The sequence below is a fragment of the Telopea speciosissima genome, chromosome 11 (assembly GCF_018873765.1).
Source record: "Telopea speciosissima isolate NSW1024214 ecotype Mountain lineage chromosome 11, Tspe_v1, whole genome shotgun sequence".
In the NCBI taxonomy this organism is placed as follows: domain Eukaryota; kingdom Viridiplantae; phylum Streptophyta; class Magnoliopsida; order Proteales; family Proteaceae; genus Telopea; species Telopea speciosissima.
In genome coordinates, this window is record NC_057926.1 from 8,636,666 (window position 1) to 8,653,926 (window position 17,261).

The window sequence follows — 17,261 nt, forward strand, 5'->3', positions numbered from 1 at the left end:
GATTAAAATGCATTGAATTTTCATGCAATTTCCAAAGTTTTTTGGCACTGTTTGTTTATCGAGAAGTGTGGAGTGGAAAAGTTAGGGGAATAGGCCCCACATATTGAAGGGGTGAACATAATTTTAGGTATGAGGATTGGATCATTCTTACTAATCTCGATACTGCCCAATCCTAGCATGGATAGCCAGATCGGGTTAGATATCGGTAACAGACACAAATTGTTTGATCGGACTACTTAAAACCCTCAAAAGGCCTTCATGATTTTGAACCCCACCATTCTTATCTTGCACCAGTCTCAAGGGATTAGGATCGTCTCCAAGGAGCCCAGTGCCCAAGGTGCTGCCAGGGGGCATCCAGTGGTTGAGCTGTACCGCACACATCTCGGCGCACGCCTAGGGATGTATGCGGCACAGCCCAACGGCTGGCAACACCCTAGGCGTGCTGGGCTCCTTGGAGACGAGCTAAATCCGATCTCAAGAGTGTGAAGTCCGATTGCCTTGATTTTGTAAGGGTACGACCATTATCATTTTTTACTGCTCTACAAATCCAACATAGCAACAATAAGATCCATCGACCAGAATTTATGCACTTGAGCCGCCGACATCTTCCCCGATCTCCATTGTAATAGGTTTTCGTTTGTTTTTTCTAGAAATCGTATGCATATAATAAAATAACATGATTCATTACATTTTATGAATTGATTTGTGAAAGACTGCATGGAAATATGAAATTTGCATGTATTTTTTTGTATAATTTTAAACTCAGAAATTAATTAAAAGTTGAATAAGTACTTGGAACCAAGAGTTGATCTATTGGTATATGTTAGATCTCAATGAGATCTACAGCTCAGGCCAACAACAATGTAGCACCATCAGGAGATCATAAGCAAGCTATACCAGTTACACAGAAGTGCACCCATAGTTGCACCTCAAGTCCCTCATAGCTTAGCACTTGAGAAAGAAGGGGATTATGTTACAATGAACACCTCTTAGGAGCTGAGTCACCAAAAATCAAAAAAGAAAGAAGGTAGATCATGAATCACCAGAGATACAGGATAGGTGGAGAGCCAATCAGCCGAGCAAATGAATCTATCAAGATGAACTTCAATGCGACTTGGACCCACCCTACCATTATTCCAAGTGAAGGAGCTACCAGAAAAGGGAATATCCAAGAGACTAGCTCTATTATCAAACTCCATAAAAAGAGCAGCTTGAGATAAAGAAAAGGGACGAGAAAAACTCATCTAGTAAAAAATTGCAGACTTCAGGGAAAGGAGAAAACAGTTTGCCAATGCTTGGACATCGTTGAAGCTGAAAGCTCTCAAATATTTAGATCTAAGATGAAAGGGTGAATCCAAGGCATTATGGCCAATGCATACACAGTTCAGAAACATCACCGAAGGGTGGCTTTCATAAGCAAACTGAAGTAACTGGTTTATAAGAGCCTTGGTTAACAGGGATGGTAAATACAAATTCATGAAAAAATTGAGATCACCATGCAAGCAGCCGGCAGAGCTACTGAACTGAACAAACCTTCAAGGCACTCTATTTCCAGCCAGGAACCAATCTTAAAAAAATGGTAAATCCATTGTTGAGTGAAAAGGATCACATGCATATCACGAGTACAGTTGAACTTCACTAAAAAAATATCCGATGCTTCCTCCACTGTGTGAAAGATGAATACATGAGAAGTAAATGATTGGGTTTTACTGAATCTAGATCATATCCTTCTCATTCAATGATAGATTTACCAAATCATCAATACATTAAAGTAGTCAGGGCATGAAGGCACCTTCGGTGAACTGACACCACCAAAAACTTCACCATTATACATGCGCAAAACAACTTGACAAGTAAAATCCAATCCCCAAATTGCAAAACAGAACAAAACTTACAGCACATCTTCCTCAGAGAAACACCAAAAACAGAGCCATTGGAGAGAGACCCATGCAAACCCTTGAAGAAACAAAGGGAGGCGTCCGCACGTATCATGCTCCCAACGTAGAGATCATGGTTGTGCTCTAGCAGCATTACAGTAAAAGGATTTTATTGAACAACAAAGTCTTCCAATTTAAACATGGACCTAAAAGAATTACAGGGCTCCCTGGGCTACTTGACTACCTATGCCTCTAGAAAAAAAAAAATCATACTATATACGAACCAGTTAAATTATGTGTTACATTTTCCTTCAAAAGAATTAAACCTCCAGATGGTTGGTGGTATTAATGGTGGTGGGTGACGGTGGTGCTGGAGGTGGGACATCAGGGTGGTGATGGTGTTAATGGTGGGTGGTGGTGATGGTGGTATTGGGTATGTAAAAGAAGATAATGATTTGGGGAAGATGAGGGCATTTTGGCATTTTCAAATTTTAGCAAACAGGTCAGGGCAATTAGGTCTTTTCAAAATTTTAGAAAAGATAGAAGAAAGGGTAATTTGGTCATTTTTAGCATTAACACATGGTGTGGACTTAAATGGCATTAGGGGGTAAAGTAGGGATGGTACGTGGAATATTGAGGGGGTGGTACGTGGACTTATGAGAAACTTAGGAGGCTACGAGGAATATTGGGTGCATTATAGGGGGTACGTGTACTTTACCCTTTTTTTTTTCGATAAGACATAATTTAGAAAGTTTATTTTTTATGAAAGTGAAATCACACAAACCACACATCAATCCCAAAAGATTAACCACATGATGCAGAAAGTTAGAAACATACGGATAGATTGAGACTATTTTATTAACCGTGTGTGAAATTTAATGGTATAATAACTCCATCATATGAGACATTTGTATCTATGACTGTTCATTGGGTATTTTCATTCGTCAACCTATTGTGATTATATCTTTTTGTCTTTTTACCATTTTAACTACAATTTGACCCCTCTCTATCACCTCAACCATGACAGGTAATGCATCTGCGGCTTCTATTGCTTCCTTCCACTCAGAGTGGCTTGCCAGTGTAACTACGATGCACAGTGCAAAATCTACAATTCCACGTTCAAGTTCGGTCAGCAGTCTCTTTAGTGTGGGCACTACTCCAGCCAGCACTGCCCATGCCTGGTTCTCTTGGAGTTTGAACAGGTTGAGGAGGGCTATTGCTCCTTCCTTTTTTCCCCTTTGGCTGCCTTCACTAAGCAGTGTCACAAGTTCTTCTATTGCCCCTGTTTTACCAATTGTCACCTTGTTTTCATCATTCTCATCAGAAAGTCTGAATAGTATGGCTGCTGCATCTTCACGTGCCTCCATGCTCCCTTGCCCGAGCACATGTACAATAGAATCAACCATAGAAGTTACGATGCTCCCTCTGCTATCCTCAGAAATGGAAAGGCTGAGAAGAGCAGCAACGGCATCCTTCTGAGTGAGTAGGTTAGAATTGTAGAGGCTGCTAGCAAGATAGGGAATGCCACCAGCCTCAGCAATGCGCACACAGTTCTCAGTATTGTGCTTGGCAATAAGGCGCAGCACACCTGCAGCTGATTGCACATCCTCATGGTTGCCAAAATTCAGTTTGTTAACAAGAATATCAATCCTGGCACGTGGTTCTTTCCCATTGGCCTCGCACCATCGATCTATGAGGTTACTCAAGACAAAGTTGGGTGTCAAGGCAGCACTGGAAAGTTTCTGTTTTGTCTTTGGACACGTTAGATGCCCCGCAGCAAACCATTTCTCAATGCATGTTCGCTCATAGGTCTACAATAAAGAAAAGCAAAAAGCTTCAGTAATGAAGTTGGGGCTTGAGAAAAACAAATATCGACCCCACTCCGTGCTCATTACAGACAACCATAAGGGGTTTAAAATATACATTCAATAGTTCCACCAAAAGAAATAACATCCTTAAGGTTAGAAATTCCATTTCATTAGAGGAAATAACAATCCTATCAGGAGACATTTTCTGGAATGCATTTCTGTACCTTGACACCCAAATGAGTGCAGTAAACATATTGTAGGGGTATCATCTATTAATGTCATCTTTGTACAGTAGATGACACATTCAAATCTGAAGGTGGTCATTTTTGCCAAAAAGAAATACTGAAGGTTAGGACCAACTCCACTACTTCTTAGACCTATTCCTGCTCTTGCCTATTCCTGCACATCCTCATGGTTGCCAAAAAGAAATACTAAAGGTTAGCATTCAAGTTGTTTTACCTTTTTTTTGTTTTTTTTGTTTTTCCTTCTTTGAGACTTTAATCTATTCTTTTTACAATTTCAATCTTGAAATTTCTGTCATTATGCATTTTGGTGTTTTGAGCGATAGTGTTGATGCTGAAATTGTAAAATTTCTAATCTTTCATGAATCGTTAGATTTTGAGATGTTGATATTTTAAGGTTAAAATGGACATTTCAACTTGTTTTTTTTAAATAACTCATGGGGTTAAAATGAACATTTCAACTTTGGGTGCTAACTGTGCTTAACGTCAAGGAGACAGGTTTATATTTTAGGATTTTTTAGGGTGTTATACGATTCATTTACAGGGTGTGTCTGAAATTTTCCTTAAAATCTTCATAAAAGATTCGGTGGAACCCACAGAGATTCTTTATGTTTGGAAACTATGGAATAGGTCTAGGAAGTAGTGGGGAGTAAGCTTCTCAAAAAGAAAGTGGTAAAGGGAAGAGGCAAGAGCAGGAATAGGCGGATCGAGATCCTCTCCAACGCACTTGTGCGCCGGACGGTGTCCCGCGCACATCGTGCTGCTGGGGGGCTTCGATCCACACTATCGCACACATCCCGGTGTAGAAGAAATAGAAAATGGCCCTCGCCCCATTTTCAAGCAAAAGTAATTAAACAATTACTAATTAAAAGAGAGAAAAAGAAAACTGTGATCTTTTCCCCCGTCTTTCCTTGACTCAGCGATTTGGGAAACAGAGGTTGATCCGATAGATCATCCCTGCTCCTCCTCTAAATCACTGTTTTATTCCTTTTTTTCCCCTCCTTTCCTTCACATCTATATCGTTGTTTTACCTTTTTTTTGTTTTTTTTGTTTTTTTCCTTCTTTGAGACTTTAATCTATTCTTTTTACAATTTCAATCTTGAAATTTCTGTCATTATGCATTTTGGTGTTTTGAGCAAAGTGTTAATGCTGAAATTGTAAAATTTCTAATCTTTCATGAATCGTTAGATTTTGAGATGTTGATATTTTAGGGTTAAAATGGACATTTCAACTTTGGGGTTAAAATGGACATTTCAACTTGTTTTTTTAAATAGCTCATGGGGTTAAAATGAACATTTCAACTTTGGGTGCTAACTGTGCTTAACGTCAGGGAGACAGGTTGATATTTTAGGATTTTTTAGGGTGTTATACGATTCATTTACAGGATGTGTCTAAAATTTTCCTTAAAATCTTCATAAAAGATTCGGTGGAACCCACAGAGACTCTTTTATGTTTGGAAACTATGGAATAGGTCTAGGAAGTAGTGGGGAGTAAGCTTCTAAAAAAGAAAGTGGTAATGGGAAGAGGCAAGAGCAGGAATAGGCGGATCGAGATCCTCTCCAACGCACTTGTGCGCCGGATGGTGTCCAGCGCACATCATGCGGCTGGGGGGCTTCGATCCACACTATCGCACACATCCCGGTGCAGTGGCGTGTGGATCGAGGCCTCCCCAGTTGGACGATGTGCGCTGGACATTGTCCCGCGCGGGAGAGGATCTCAATCCGGAATAGGCGGGGTGTCAATTCCAGGCCCAGACTGGAAGACCCGATCGAGCTCGCCCGGCCCGGCTCATTTACTATACGTGTCAGGCTTAAGCCCGACAATTTAGCAATCGAGCGGTTCCGGTGTGGGGTGCTAACCTGTCGGGCGTTCGATCAAACCGACCAACTACATGCCCAATCTAATCCATCCAGTTAAAACCCGACATAGCCTGGCCCTTTAACTTAAAATCTTCCCCTCCCCTTCCCTCTCCCGATCTCTTATGGGTGACTGTCAATATTTACCTGTGGGATTTGTGTTGCAAATGAAATTTCTTTATGATTTAAACATGTACTAAATAAGAAAGAATCACAGTTGAGAGCAGCTCACTTATGAGTACCTTATCAACTTTGTTTTGGAAGTGCCCTGATATTTGTTTTCATTGGGTTTAGTGGACTGTAATTTTTATAAATTTTTAATCCATTTGGTGGGTTCTTGTTGTGGAGGACTTACCAGAATCGATAAGATTACAAACTTAATTCATGAAAGATCCATTTACCCTTTCTAATTTTAACTATTGTCTCTATTCATTTTAAATTGAAATTGTGCTAATGAGTCACTTGTTTGATCCTCTATCACATGGACTAACCCATATACTATCATGTGACAAATAGTGAAGCGTGGCTAACTCCCTGACCCGAAAAGCCACGTTCTTAGCGTGCAAGCCATCTTGGCATTTTTCCACTCTTTGGTTGTCTTATCTTTGTAACTCAAATACCTTGCATTGATCACACTTAAATCAATAGACTATTTTTCAAAGAAAAAACAAACCAAATAATGATCTGTTATGGCATAGTGATAGGAAGAAAACCCAAAATAAATCACAAAATTTGGATAATTTCTAATGGGGAAAGTTTTCATACACGGTTGTGTAAGCTGTGTATGTGAGAGAGTGACAGTATGGTTTGAGGTATTGGATCGGATCAGCTGATATTGGTTGGATCGGATTGGTATCGGTCAAGGCCGATCCCAAGATTTGACCGATACAACAAGGTTTGATTGGATCGCCCAACTCAGTTGGATCGGCCGATCCGATCTGATCCTTGACCGATCCAACTTAATATATTTTTATTTTTTCAAAATTTTCAAGGTTTTTTTTAGTTTTTTATATTATCTTGACCGATACTGATCGATTCACAACACGCACTAACTTTGGCCGATACATGACCTGATCCATAAAAAAACAAATTTGGAGGATGTTTTGACTGATCCTAATCGATTTGAACCGATCCGATCCGAGCCTGATCCGAAAATATTTCAGCCATGACTGATCCCGAGCCCGATATCTGGATTTTAAACCTTGGGTGGGAGTTTCAAGGCATTAATTAATGGGTGAGGGTTTATGACTTTTCCAATTCTTTGTGAAAGGGGATAAGATAGTACATGCATACACGATCGTGTATGAAAACTCTCCCCATTTCTAATTTAACAAATCCTTGATATGAAGGCCGTAAAATGTCTCTTACTCTTGAAAAAAACAATGATCTCTCACTTTCTTTTACAAATAAAAAAATAATCTTTTATTTATGGTAAAATCTCCTTTTCTATGTAAAGAGTAAAGACTGCAAAAACAAATCACCGGCATCAAAAATTTTCCAAGGGTTTTTCTCGAAGGTTTATGCTCCGGCCACCGTGTCCGGCAACTGTGGTACGGTCACCTGTCTCTCTTCCCACATTTTTATACTTTTGTGTTCTTTTAAAGAGAACCAGTGTTCTTCGTCTGTTGTTGCATTACCTATTCAAAAAACTGATTCTTTTCTTCTGTTGTTTCTGGATATTCTCCATTTGTTTGCATCGGAAATTTCATTGAGCCAAGTCTGTCCATTCCATCTTGCAATTTACCATGAAAAGATTGTCATCTTCTCTTCTTCAGCACCTTAACCGACACAGAACCGATTGCAGAGTTCTTCTCTCTAGAGGCTTTGTATCAGGCATCAGTCCGTCAAGCATCAAAGGAGCACAGCCCTCACCCGTCTCACCTATCCATCTCAAATCCTGCAAGGCAGCCCACGGATTACTGCTCCTTAAGAAAAATCATACTGAAATCTGTCATTTGTCCACCAGCCACAGAAAAATCAAATTGAAATCTGAAATCGAAGAAGCTTTCGAATCTGCAAAGACAGTCGAAGAGATCTTCAAAGCTTTTGAGGACCTGGCATCTGCTTTTGAAGAGGTGGACTTTGGTCCGGCTTTCTTGAAAGAAGACCTTAAACTGCACCAAGAAGATGAGGACCATGAGAAACGTCTGTATGAGAGAGTTCTGGATTTTGGAAATAGAGCTTTGAATATCTTGGAAAGTGGCAATAAAGCTCCTCTACCAGTTGCCGTGGAATTACATGTGATGGGTAATGCTAGCTACAGCCTGAGGAGGTTTAATGACAGCTTAGGGTATCTAAATAGAGCTAATAGGATACTGACAAAGTTGGAAGAAGATGGCGTCAATGTTGATAATGTCAGGTCTGTTCTTTATGCGCTTCTGCGTGATTTGGCTAAAACGAACAATGCAATGGGGAGAAGTGAGGAAGCTATTGTCAATCTTCGGAGGGCTTTGGAATTGCAAGAGAAAGCTCTAGGACCAGAAAGCAGGGAGGTTGGCATGTTGAATCGGGATATAGCACAAGAATATCTGGGAGTTTGGAATTTTAAAGATGCTTTGCCTTTTTGTTTGAAGGCAATAAAGATACATGAGGCTCAACTAGGGAACAATTCAGTGGAGGTTGCACATGATAGGCATTTCCTTGGGCTTATCTACAGTGGGTTAGAAGAACATGAGAAGGCAACAGAGCAAAAGGAACTCTCAAAGAAGGTTTTAAAGAATCGGGGTCTTCATTCTGATCTACTTAACACAGAAATTGGTGCTGCCAGCATGCAGATTGCCTTGGGGAGATATGATGAGGCACTTAATACTCTAAAAGATATTGTTCAACGGACAGAGAAAGAGAATGACACTCCAGCTACTGTGTTCATTTTAATGGCGAAAGTCTTGTGTATTCAGGAGAAGTTGGCTGATTCAAAGAGGTACCTTGAAGTAGCATGTGGAATTCTTGACAAGAAAGATTGTTCTCTCTAAATTAGTTGAAGATATTGTTTCCAATAAAAGAATTGTTCTAGCTTACATGGAGATTTCAATGCTTTATGAGATAATGAATGAGTTTGAAACTGCAATTTCACCATTAAAAAGATGCCTGGCCATAAATGAGAAGCTTCCACCAGAACACTCAGTATGGAGTGTTTTTGCAAGGATAGGTCGGTTACTTCTGTTGACAGGGAAGGTGCCGCAGGCGATACCAAACTTGGAAATTGCATCAGAAATTTTGCGGGAGAGCTATGGGCCAGAGTACATTGAAGTGGGGTATAACTACAACAATTTGGGTGTAGCATATTTGGAGTTGGACAGGCCTCAGTCTGCTGCAGAGATGTTTTCTGTTGCCAAGGACATCATGGATGTGTCACTTGGCCCTCATCATGCTGATTCGATTGAAGCATGTCAGAACCTTTCAAAAGCTTATGGTGCCATGGGGAGGTATGAATGCTTTCCCAGTTAATGACTTTACTGTCATTATATAACACATTTTTACTATCATATAGGCTATTGAAAAATTAATCAACTGCTATTAGTTTATGCTAAGAACATTTTCGATACTGAATTGTTATTTATCTGACTTGGTTTTTTTCTTCTGATGCCATATGGTGGCTCTTTGTTGGACTTGATGGTTGATATTAAATACCTTAAAAAAAAAAAAAAATTGGCAATTTTTGTCTATGCTTCTCTCATTGTTTCTTTCCTTGTTTGATGTGCTCTGAGGTGTTATCAACTTTTGATTCCAAGTTTAAGTAAACATCTGATTAGATCTGGAATTGAATTATTGTAGTGAAAAACTTCTGTTTTTGGATGTACAGTTATGCTCTACTAAGTTTTAGTGGCCTGATTATTATGTATGATATATTATATAGTTGTAAAAACAAATGCTATAGGAAGTTCAACCGAATTAAATACACATAAGAGAAGTTTTTCTTCCTACTATAGTAACACGTGTTCTCTTCGATACCTTGCTTGTGGAGGAGCCAAGGAGCATTTTGTTGCGGAGTGGTGATTCACTTGACTATGGAATTAAACAATTGAAAATGTCAGGGCTTTGATCCAGTGAAAACCAAGTATTTTGAGTGATTAAAAGTTTTTACCAGTTCGGTTATGACTCAGTTGATTGGGTGCTGCTTGGCTGATTATTTGAAATGAGCAAGTTTGCTGTGTTTGCAGAAGGTATCTTATATTTATGCCTTATGTTTGATGCTCACTTCAAGTAAGGCACCTTAAAAGTGCCACGGAACACATTAGAAAAAAATTATTCATGCATTTGGGCAGTGATGACCTATGATTCATGCATAAGGCATCTATGAGATTATGTTTTAATACATCCTTTGCTTTCCTGCTACCCTCTGGTTTGAAGTTTGTGCTTTATGTGGTGATGCATGCAATCAGAAAATGCACCTGTAACATGGCAAATTATTTTGAGAATGGAAAGTTATTTCCTTTTTCACCCCTTCCTTTCAGTAGTACTCTTCTGTTATCAAAGCTTGGGTGAATAAGACTAGACCGGTAAATAAAATTATAATAAAAGAAATGTGAGCTAGGCATCTTTCTTTCCCATGGGTGGTTAGATTTGATTGTGGAGGGTGATGCCGCCTCAATCATAAGTGGTTTGTTGGTGAACTGCCTGGCTGACGAGCTTCCCAAACCTGGGCTGAACATAGAGCCATACTATTTGGGTTCTTTTCCTATTAACTAATGTTGGTTTGGTCTTGTTTGCTGCTGGTTCTGTTTCCAGCTGTTCCTTGTGGTTGAGAGTGGTGTATTTTATCTTGATGTAAGTATGTTTCGCTTTTGATTAAATTATTCATCTTTCATTTGTTCTTTTCTTTTTTTTTCATGTCTCATCTCTTTCCCCATCCCTCTTTTCCCATCTTTTCTCTCCCTTTTTGGGTAGCTCTTTGTTTTCTCTATTTTGTCGTTTGGAATTATGTAGCCGACCCCCATTAAGTTGGGATAAGGCTGAGTTTGTTGTTGTTTTGATAAAATCATTATTTATCAAAAAATATAAAAATGTAAACACAAAGGTTTGTGTTCTAACCAATGGCCATTGGTTTACCTGTTGCATCACAGCCATAAGGTCACATGCTGGATTCCATTTTCTCACAAAATATAGTAATAATAGAGAGATAAGGTGGAAAAAAATAAATGTCTCTCCCTTCCCTGTTTGATAAACAACACAGGAAAGAGGTTTTTGCATTTCAAAAAGCTGGGCAGAAAATAGGTTTTATAAATTTTTTGGCCATTTTACAGAATTGGATTTTGCTTATGGGGTTGAATGTCTCTCATCAAACCCTGTGATATAGTCGTCCTTTTGGGAGATGGGAGTTTGAGTATAGCAATGACTCTTCACGATCAATTCCAGTTGCTTTTTTAAGAAATTGCACATGTTCATCTGTATTTGTGCTCCTTATTTTTCCTTTTCTTTGGTCTTGCTGCAATCAATGTTTTGGTGTGGTTCAAGTTTGAATCAAATTAGTTAGCAATTCGAAAGAATCTTTCCCGATTCTTAATTCATATTCTGATCTTAAACCTTAACTAAAGTGTTTCGACTCCTGAACCTTTAACCCTAAACTTGGATTTGAGCTTGAAAGCCTAATTATGGCTAGGGTTCTCTTGTTGCCATCAAGCTATCATCCCATAACATGAAGACAGCAGCCACACATGGAATATAAATCAGAATTGAAAAAAGTAATTCAGGAAAGCAACAAACCTGTCGAGCAAACAGAAGGTCCATATAGATACTTGATCAAGATTGACAGGAATTTGCAAGACCTGTAACTTTGTAAAAATAAAAAGAAACGACAAAAAAAAATCTGATCTTTTATGTTTTTTCTACAGAAATATATTGAACAAACTTTTTCTTTGGTACAACCTACTTCGAGTTAGTTTTTGATAGAACGTATTGAAGAAGCATTTGAGGGAAGAGTGAACAATCATGATTTGTAGGGCAGTTTGGTTTGGTTTCCTCTGTTTTGTCTTGGTGCCCCGACTGGTAATCAAGGAGGCTCTGGTTTTAAAACCTGAACCTCTAAAAGCTAAAAACCAAGTGTGACAATAAACAGAACAAGTAAGTTGAAGAGGGGAGGTGGAGGGGGAGAGGGGGGGGGGGGCTCCAGTGATAATGTTTTGAATCTCTGGGAATGTGGAGATGGAGAGGAGGAGACCAGAAGAATGCTAGAGGGTTCTGCTCAACAGAACAGCACGTAAAGCTTGCAAACCAAAAAGAAAAAATAGAGATCAGCCAGAATCATTCAGAGAAATCACAAATGACTAAGAATCAGTAAAAAAAATCTAGTTGAATTGATATGGAATGGATACATTGGTTGCTCTGTATGTTTGCGAGAATACCTCAAGATGCTTTTTCTTGATCAATGTGCTAATCTATTTATTGTTCGTTTTTCCTTCTTAACTGGTAAATGCTGTCACCTATAAAGTTGCCTGTTACTTCAATGGGGCACTATTCTTTCTTGATACATCCATAATCGTACATAAATGTGTATCTAAGTATATGCACGACTGGGAACTCCATCTTGTTGACGTGAAATGTAGCATTCCACAAGACTTCACTCCACTATTTATTATACTGCTGGAGTTTATTACTGAATCAATTTCTTGTGGCTTCTGCAGCTATAAACTTGCAATGGAGTTCCAGCAGCGAGTGATTGATGCATGGGAGAGTCATGGACCAAGTGCAAGAGATGAATTCAGAGAAGCACACCGACTTCTTGAACAGCTTAAGAAGGCTCTTGGTTCATCATCAAATGAGTTTCCTGCGAAGGCTTTGCTTCTGCCTCGAATTAGTGAACAACTCAGTTTCAGGAGCTCTAGACCTATGTTCAGGGTTAGTGAGAAGTGATCAAAAGCAAATCTGTGCTCACTTTTGCCCAGTGACCTATTCTGGGTTCTCTGGTGATGCTGCTTTAGTTTTGTTGTTTTGCCCCTATCTCAACAAGGCTTCTCTTCGGTCTTTAGAAGAGCTTCTCTTCTTGCCCTCAGATGTCGTATCAGAAGCTTTCTTAGACAGGGGTTTTGGTTAGAACTTCTTTTCTGATCACAAGCATTCATTGGTTTGACATGGTCTTCTAAAGGGACAAGTTCTCCAGCACACTGGAGTAGTGAGGCTTTGTTTCTTGATTACTGATATATTGTGTTACTTGACACCTATAGTTTTTGAGGTGGAGGGAACTTCTGGTTTATTTATTCTTGGAAGTTTTAGGAGGCATGCAATTGTCTCATGTCAAACATATCTAGCTAAGTTGCAGCTACACAATTTGGTGAACCTTCTGATTCTGACTTATTCACATATCTTTAGGGTACGAAGAAATAGTGGCCTGATCTGAGTTTTAAAAATGGGGATCAGATTGGCCTTGGCCAGATCCGCTGATTTGGATCGGAATCGGCGTTGGAATTTTTCCAATTTTGCTCTTTAAAACCCTCTGCCTGCTGAGACCTTGTCACTGAAACTTTAAGATTTCAGAAAAAAGGGTACCATTTTAAATTATTGTGACTGTTGTTACTTGAAACCCTTGGCATGATAATGTCATCAATCCATGTTTTCACCTCATGAATCAGGTTCCAGTTCAGCCTTATGTTGGAAGAGAACTGGTCCATTAGTCACTTGGATCTTTGGTCAGTATCAAGCATCAGTGTTCCATTTATTTCTTATTTCCATAAGCTTCTTTGCACCATACTTTCAGATCAATGGTAGGGCTGTGAAACGAATCTGGTATTGAAGGTGTACCACACCCTTTCCCCAACACAAGTTCATGCAGCAGAACATATAGTTCACATATATTGATAATGGCAGCAACAGAAGTGACCTCAATAAGCTGTCCATGTTCTGTGGATTGCAATCTGTCAGTCTTTCAGTTTTCGCTTCATATATTCTGTCCCACCCTCATATAGTAGCTCTTTTCCGGGGAAACATACACATTTTTCTCCTCGGGGAGTCTTAACAAAAAACTGTTACATTTGGGTCTTCCATCGGACGGTGCACATCGGATAGCCCTTGTATGGGGCTGCGTGCCTGGGGCAGCAGGACTGTCCGATGTGCGTCGGATGCCCTGCTCGCCATAGAGGAGCCCTATCCTCTTCCATCACAAAATTCCAATCTTAGTTGTATCCTCTATTCACTGCTTAAGAGAGAGAGAATGTCAACTCATTGCAAAATGAGAGCACAAGTACGAACCTACAAATTTATCCAACAGATCAATGTAGACCAAAATGTAGGGGTGTCAATAGGTTGGTCGGTCTGGGTTTGGGTCGGTTTTTTGGTTTTGGTGTGGTTTTTAGGAAATCGAAACCAAACCAATAAGGAATTTTTTGGTTTCAGCTTGGTTTCGGTTTTGATGCGGTTTGGTTTTGGTTTATGATAGCGGTTTGGATTTGGTTTGGCACCGGTTTTTTTAAATGAATTGGGTTCGGTTTGTGTGTACTTTCTTCTCTTTCTCTTTTCAACTACATAAAATATTTCATTAGTCCCACACTTAAAGAGGAAGATCAATGGCAATGGAAGTAGCATTGTTACAAATCAATTTCCCTATTTTCATAACATCATCCTCATTGATTTGTAACAATTCATTTTACAATTATAAATTTGCTCACTAATATTGAAATAAATTCAATTATTCATAACCTTATATTTATTGATTTTTTTGTCGGTTTTATTCGGTTTGATTTTTGGTTTGTTATCGATCAATCCAGTGTGGTTCGATTTTTAATCAGCCCGTTCAAAACCAATCCAATAAGGATCTGTTCGATTTGATCCGGGTTTTTTTTGATCAGTTTCGGGCTAGTTTTTGACACCCTTACCAGAATGTATGAGTCTTTGGAGGGTTTTAAAAGGGTAAATAACACCTAGGGTGCCTAACATTTTGAGAAATCACAGTTAAGGTGTTCAACGTTTCACATGTTATGTTTGTGTGGTTTGTGTGATTACACTTTGTTGTTTCATCAAAAAAAAAAAGGGACGTGTAGGTTTAATCCCACATCGGGTGTGTGTGTGTGGTGTGTGGTGTGTGGTGTGTAGTGTGTAATGTGTGTTGTGTATATCCACCATTCCATGATCCCAAAAGCCAGTTAACCTTTTGGGATTGGTGTGTGGTTTGTGTGATTACACTTTGTTGTTTCATCAAAAAAACATTAAACAACCGAAACTGCCTTTATAGAACAATAACCCTGTGTACCAACCATCTCCACCCGGATTGGAGGCAGTCCTGCGGTCCCCTTTTATATTCTGTCAAGAGTTCGGATTGCTCCACCTAAGTATAACGAAAAGGAGGAAGGTTCAGACCTCCGTTAAGGCGCTAAACATGAGGTCTACGATTACAAAGAAGAAAAGATCTTATTAAGCGAAGAAATCTACAGGGTGGTCAGCATCTAAGAAGAAATCCTAAATATTATAGAAAATCTTGGAGGATGATTGGATCCAACGTCTCCGAAAATATTTCATTATCGCTTAATGAGTAAATTGCAGAAAAGCTAGCCACTACACTCTGGATTTAGTGTTGGAACATTGAAGAAGAACTAAAAGCACATATATTTTTTAGATTTTTAGATTTAGATTTCATTCTTGAGCATAAAAATAAGATCAGTAAGGATAAATGTCGAACAGTGTACTTAACTGCTTCAACGTTAGCCTTACGATATGATTGAGTAGTATTTCTGCATCTGAAGAATCTGGATCCAATTCAACCACATCCTATGAATCGCAGCAAACACCTATTCGTACTCTGCTCCTTGGCCGTCGAATCCATCTAGCTGAGTCAAGTGGTTGCAGAGTGCTTCGATGATGGCGGTGACGGAAGCGAATTCTCCCCCAATTAAACCATGCGATACTGGCGTCCCTTGCAAACGTCTCCGAAGGTATCTGTGGTGCTTTGGAGTAGGGGGTAGAAGTCAAGGGTGGGATAGGAGTAACTGAGTAAGTGGTGGGGTTGCAGAGGTGCAGGAATGAGGCGCCGAACATGTAAGTGGTGAGATGGGGAAGAACAACAATAAGGATATATATTGAATAATGTCGTAGGTTTACCCTTGGGGTGGGGTTGGGAAGAGAAGAAGGGCAAAGGATAAATGAGGGTAAAATTGGAAATTAAAAAAATTGATTAATCTAATGTTATCTTGATTTAGGTATCCCAACATAATATGTGACACATTGGATGTCAATTTGTCCACAAAAATGTCAGCCAATTAATAGGGGAAGGTGGTAATCAACGACTCGGCCACTGTTTAAATTGCTATAACGCATCATTTAGGATTCATGTGGGAACCGATTATGATGTAGGGTGTGGAGTGTTGGGAAGTTAAGAAGCGTCATATAGATAAGCTAAGTGTAGCGGAGATGAGAATGTTGAGATGGATAAATAGCAAAATGAAGAAGGATAAAATAAGGAATGATCATATTAGAATTGGTTTGGGAGTAGCCCCGATTCAAGATAAGCTTCGAGAAAGTCATCTGAGATGGCATGTCCATGTTCAACGGATACCTTTAGATGTTCCAATTTGGAGGAGAGACTTTATTTAGATTGAAGGTACTAAAAGAACTAAGGGCAAGCCTAAAATGACCCTAGTAGAAGTGATGAGGAAAGACATATATTCAAGTATGACATCGAAAAGAGCTAATTGGAGGGCAAGGATCCGTGTAGTTGACCCCAACTAGTAAGACTGATTTGTAGGTGTTGTGTTGTGTTTATTTTATTTTATTTTTATTATTAATATTTTATCGGATCCATATAGCTGAACCCATTTAGTTGGGATAAAACTGGGGGTTTATTGTTGTTGTAGTAGGAACCATAATAATCTGTAGGGGACACAATTCGACTCCTCTACTTCCACCTACCCCTACTGTCGTGTGCGCCCCCACACACAAGCAAGGTGGAATGTACCATCTTACCCCTGCCCGAGCGCTTTGCCTGAGCGGGAGTAAGGCGGTACTTTCCGCTGTGCTTGTGTGTGGGGGCGGATGGCAGTATCGGGCAGGTAGAAGTAGAGGAGTCGGATCTGTAGGTGACATGATTGTCATGGACACTATTTAAATTTCAGTTGTGCTTATAGTAGCATATTTAGGGATGAGAAAACACAACACGTTTCAGTATATTACTCGTGTCTTTGAAGAAAGAAAGAAGATATAATTTCATGACCCATGTGGAGAGGTGTATATGTAAGCAACATGAATTACTGTTGCATGAGTAGAATTACTGGTAGACTCTTCTTGGAAATATAACCTTCTTTCTTTTGCAGGTTGTAGTGTTCTCATCAAATCGGTATTAGGATATTTACCTGCTTATCTTATGAGCTGCTTTTATTTTTCAGCTACTGTGTGCAGGAGAATTGATTCTATTTGCTATAATTTCTAGTGTGGTGGTTCTGAGAACAATAGGAAAAAAATCTTTAATTTCTTCGAAGCTCAAGTGTGTGCCTACCTTTCTTGGGGGTCTGGGCTTCCGACCGGCACATATCCAAAATAATGTTTTTCTTCTTCGTCTGG

The 17,261-nt window shown here is 39.4% G+C and overlaps 1 protein-coding gene and 1 pseudogene across 1 annotated transcript; one reads left to right on the forward strand and one right to left on the reverse strand.

The window, feature by feature from the left end:
* Nucleotides 1–2,821: 2,821 nt before the first annotated feature.
* LOC122644743 (protein spotted leaf 11-like) lies at nt 2,822–3,887 on the reverse strand. Its single transcript, XM_043838134.1, has 2 exons — nt 3,801–3,887; nt 2,822–3,688 (listed from the first exon to the last, which is right to left on the reverse strand). The coding sequence occupies exons 1-2, from the start codon at nt 3,885–3,887 to the stop codon at nt 2,822–2,824; spliced, it is 954 nt and encodes a 317-aa protein (XP_043694069.1).
* Nucleotides 3,888–7,528: 3,641 nt separating this feature from the next.
* On the forward strand, nt 7,529–12,632 carry LOC122644744 (annotated as a pseudogene).
* Nucleotides 12,633–17,261: the final 4,629 nt, after the last annotated feature.

Coding starts and splice junctions, on each gene's coding strand:
- LOC122644743 (XM_043838134.1), bottom strand. CDS start 3,887: ATGTCTCCTGATAGGATTGTTATTTCCTCTAATGAAATGGAATTTCTA. Junction 3,689..3,800: donor TTTTGGTGGAACTATTGAAT/GTATATTTTAAA, acceptor TCTTTATTGTAG/ACCTATGAGCGAACATGCAT.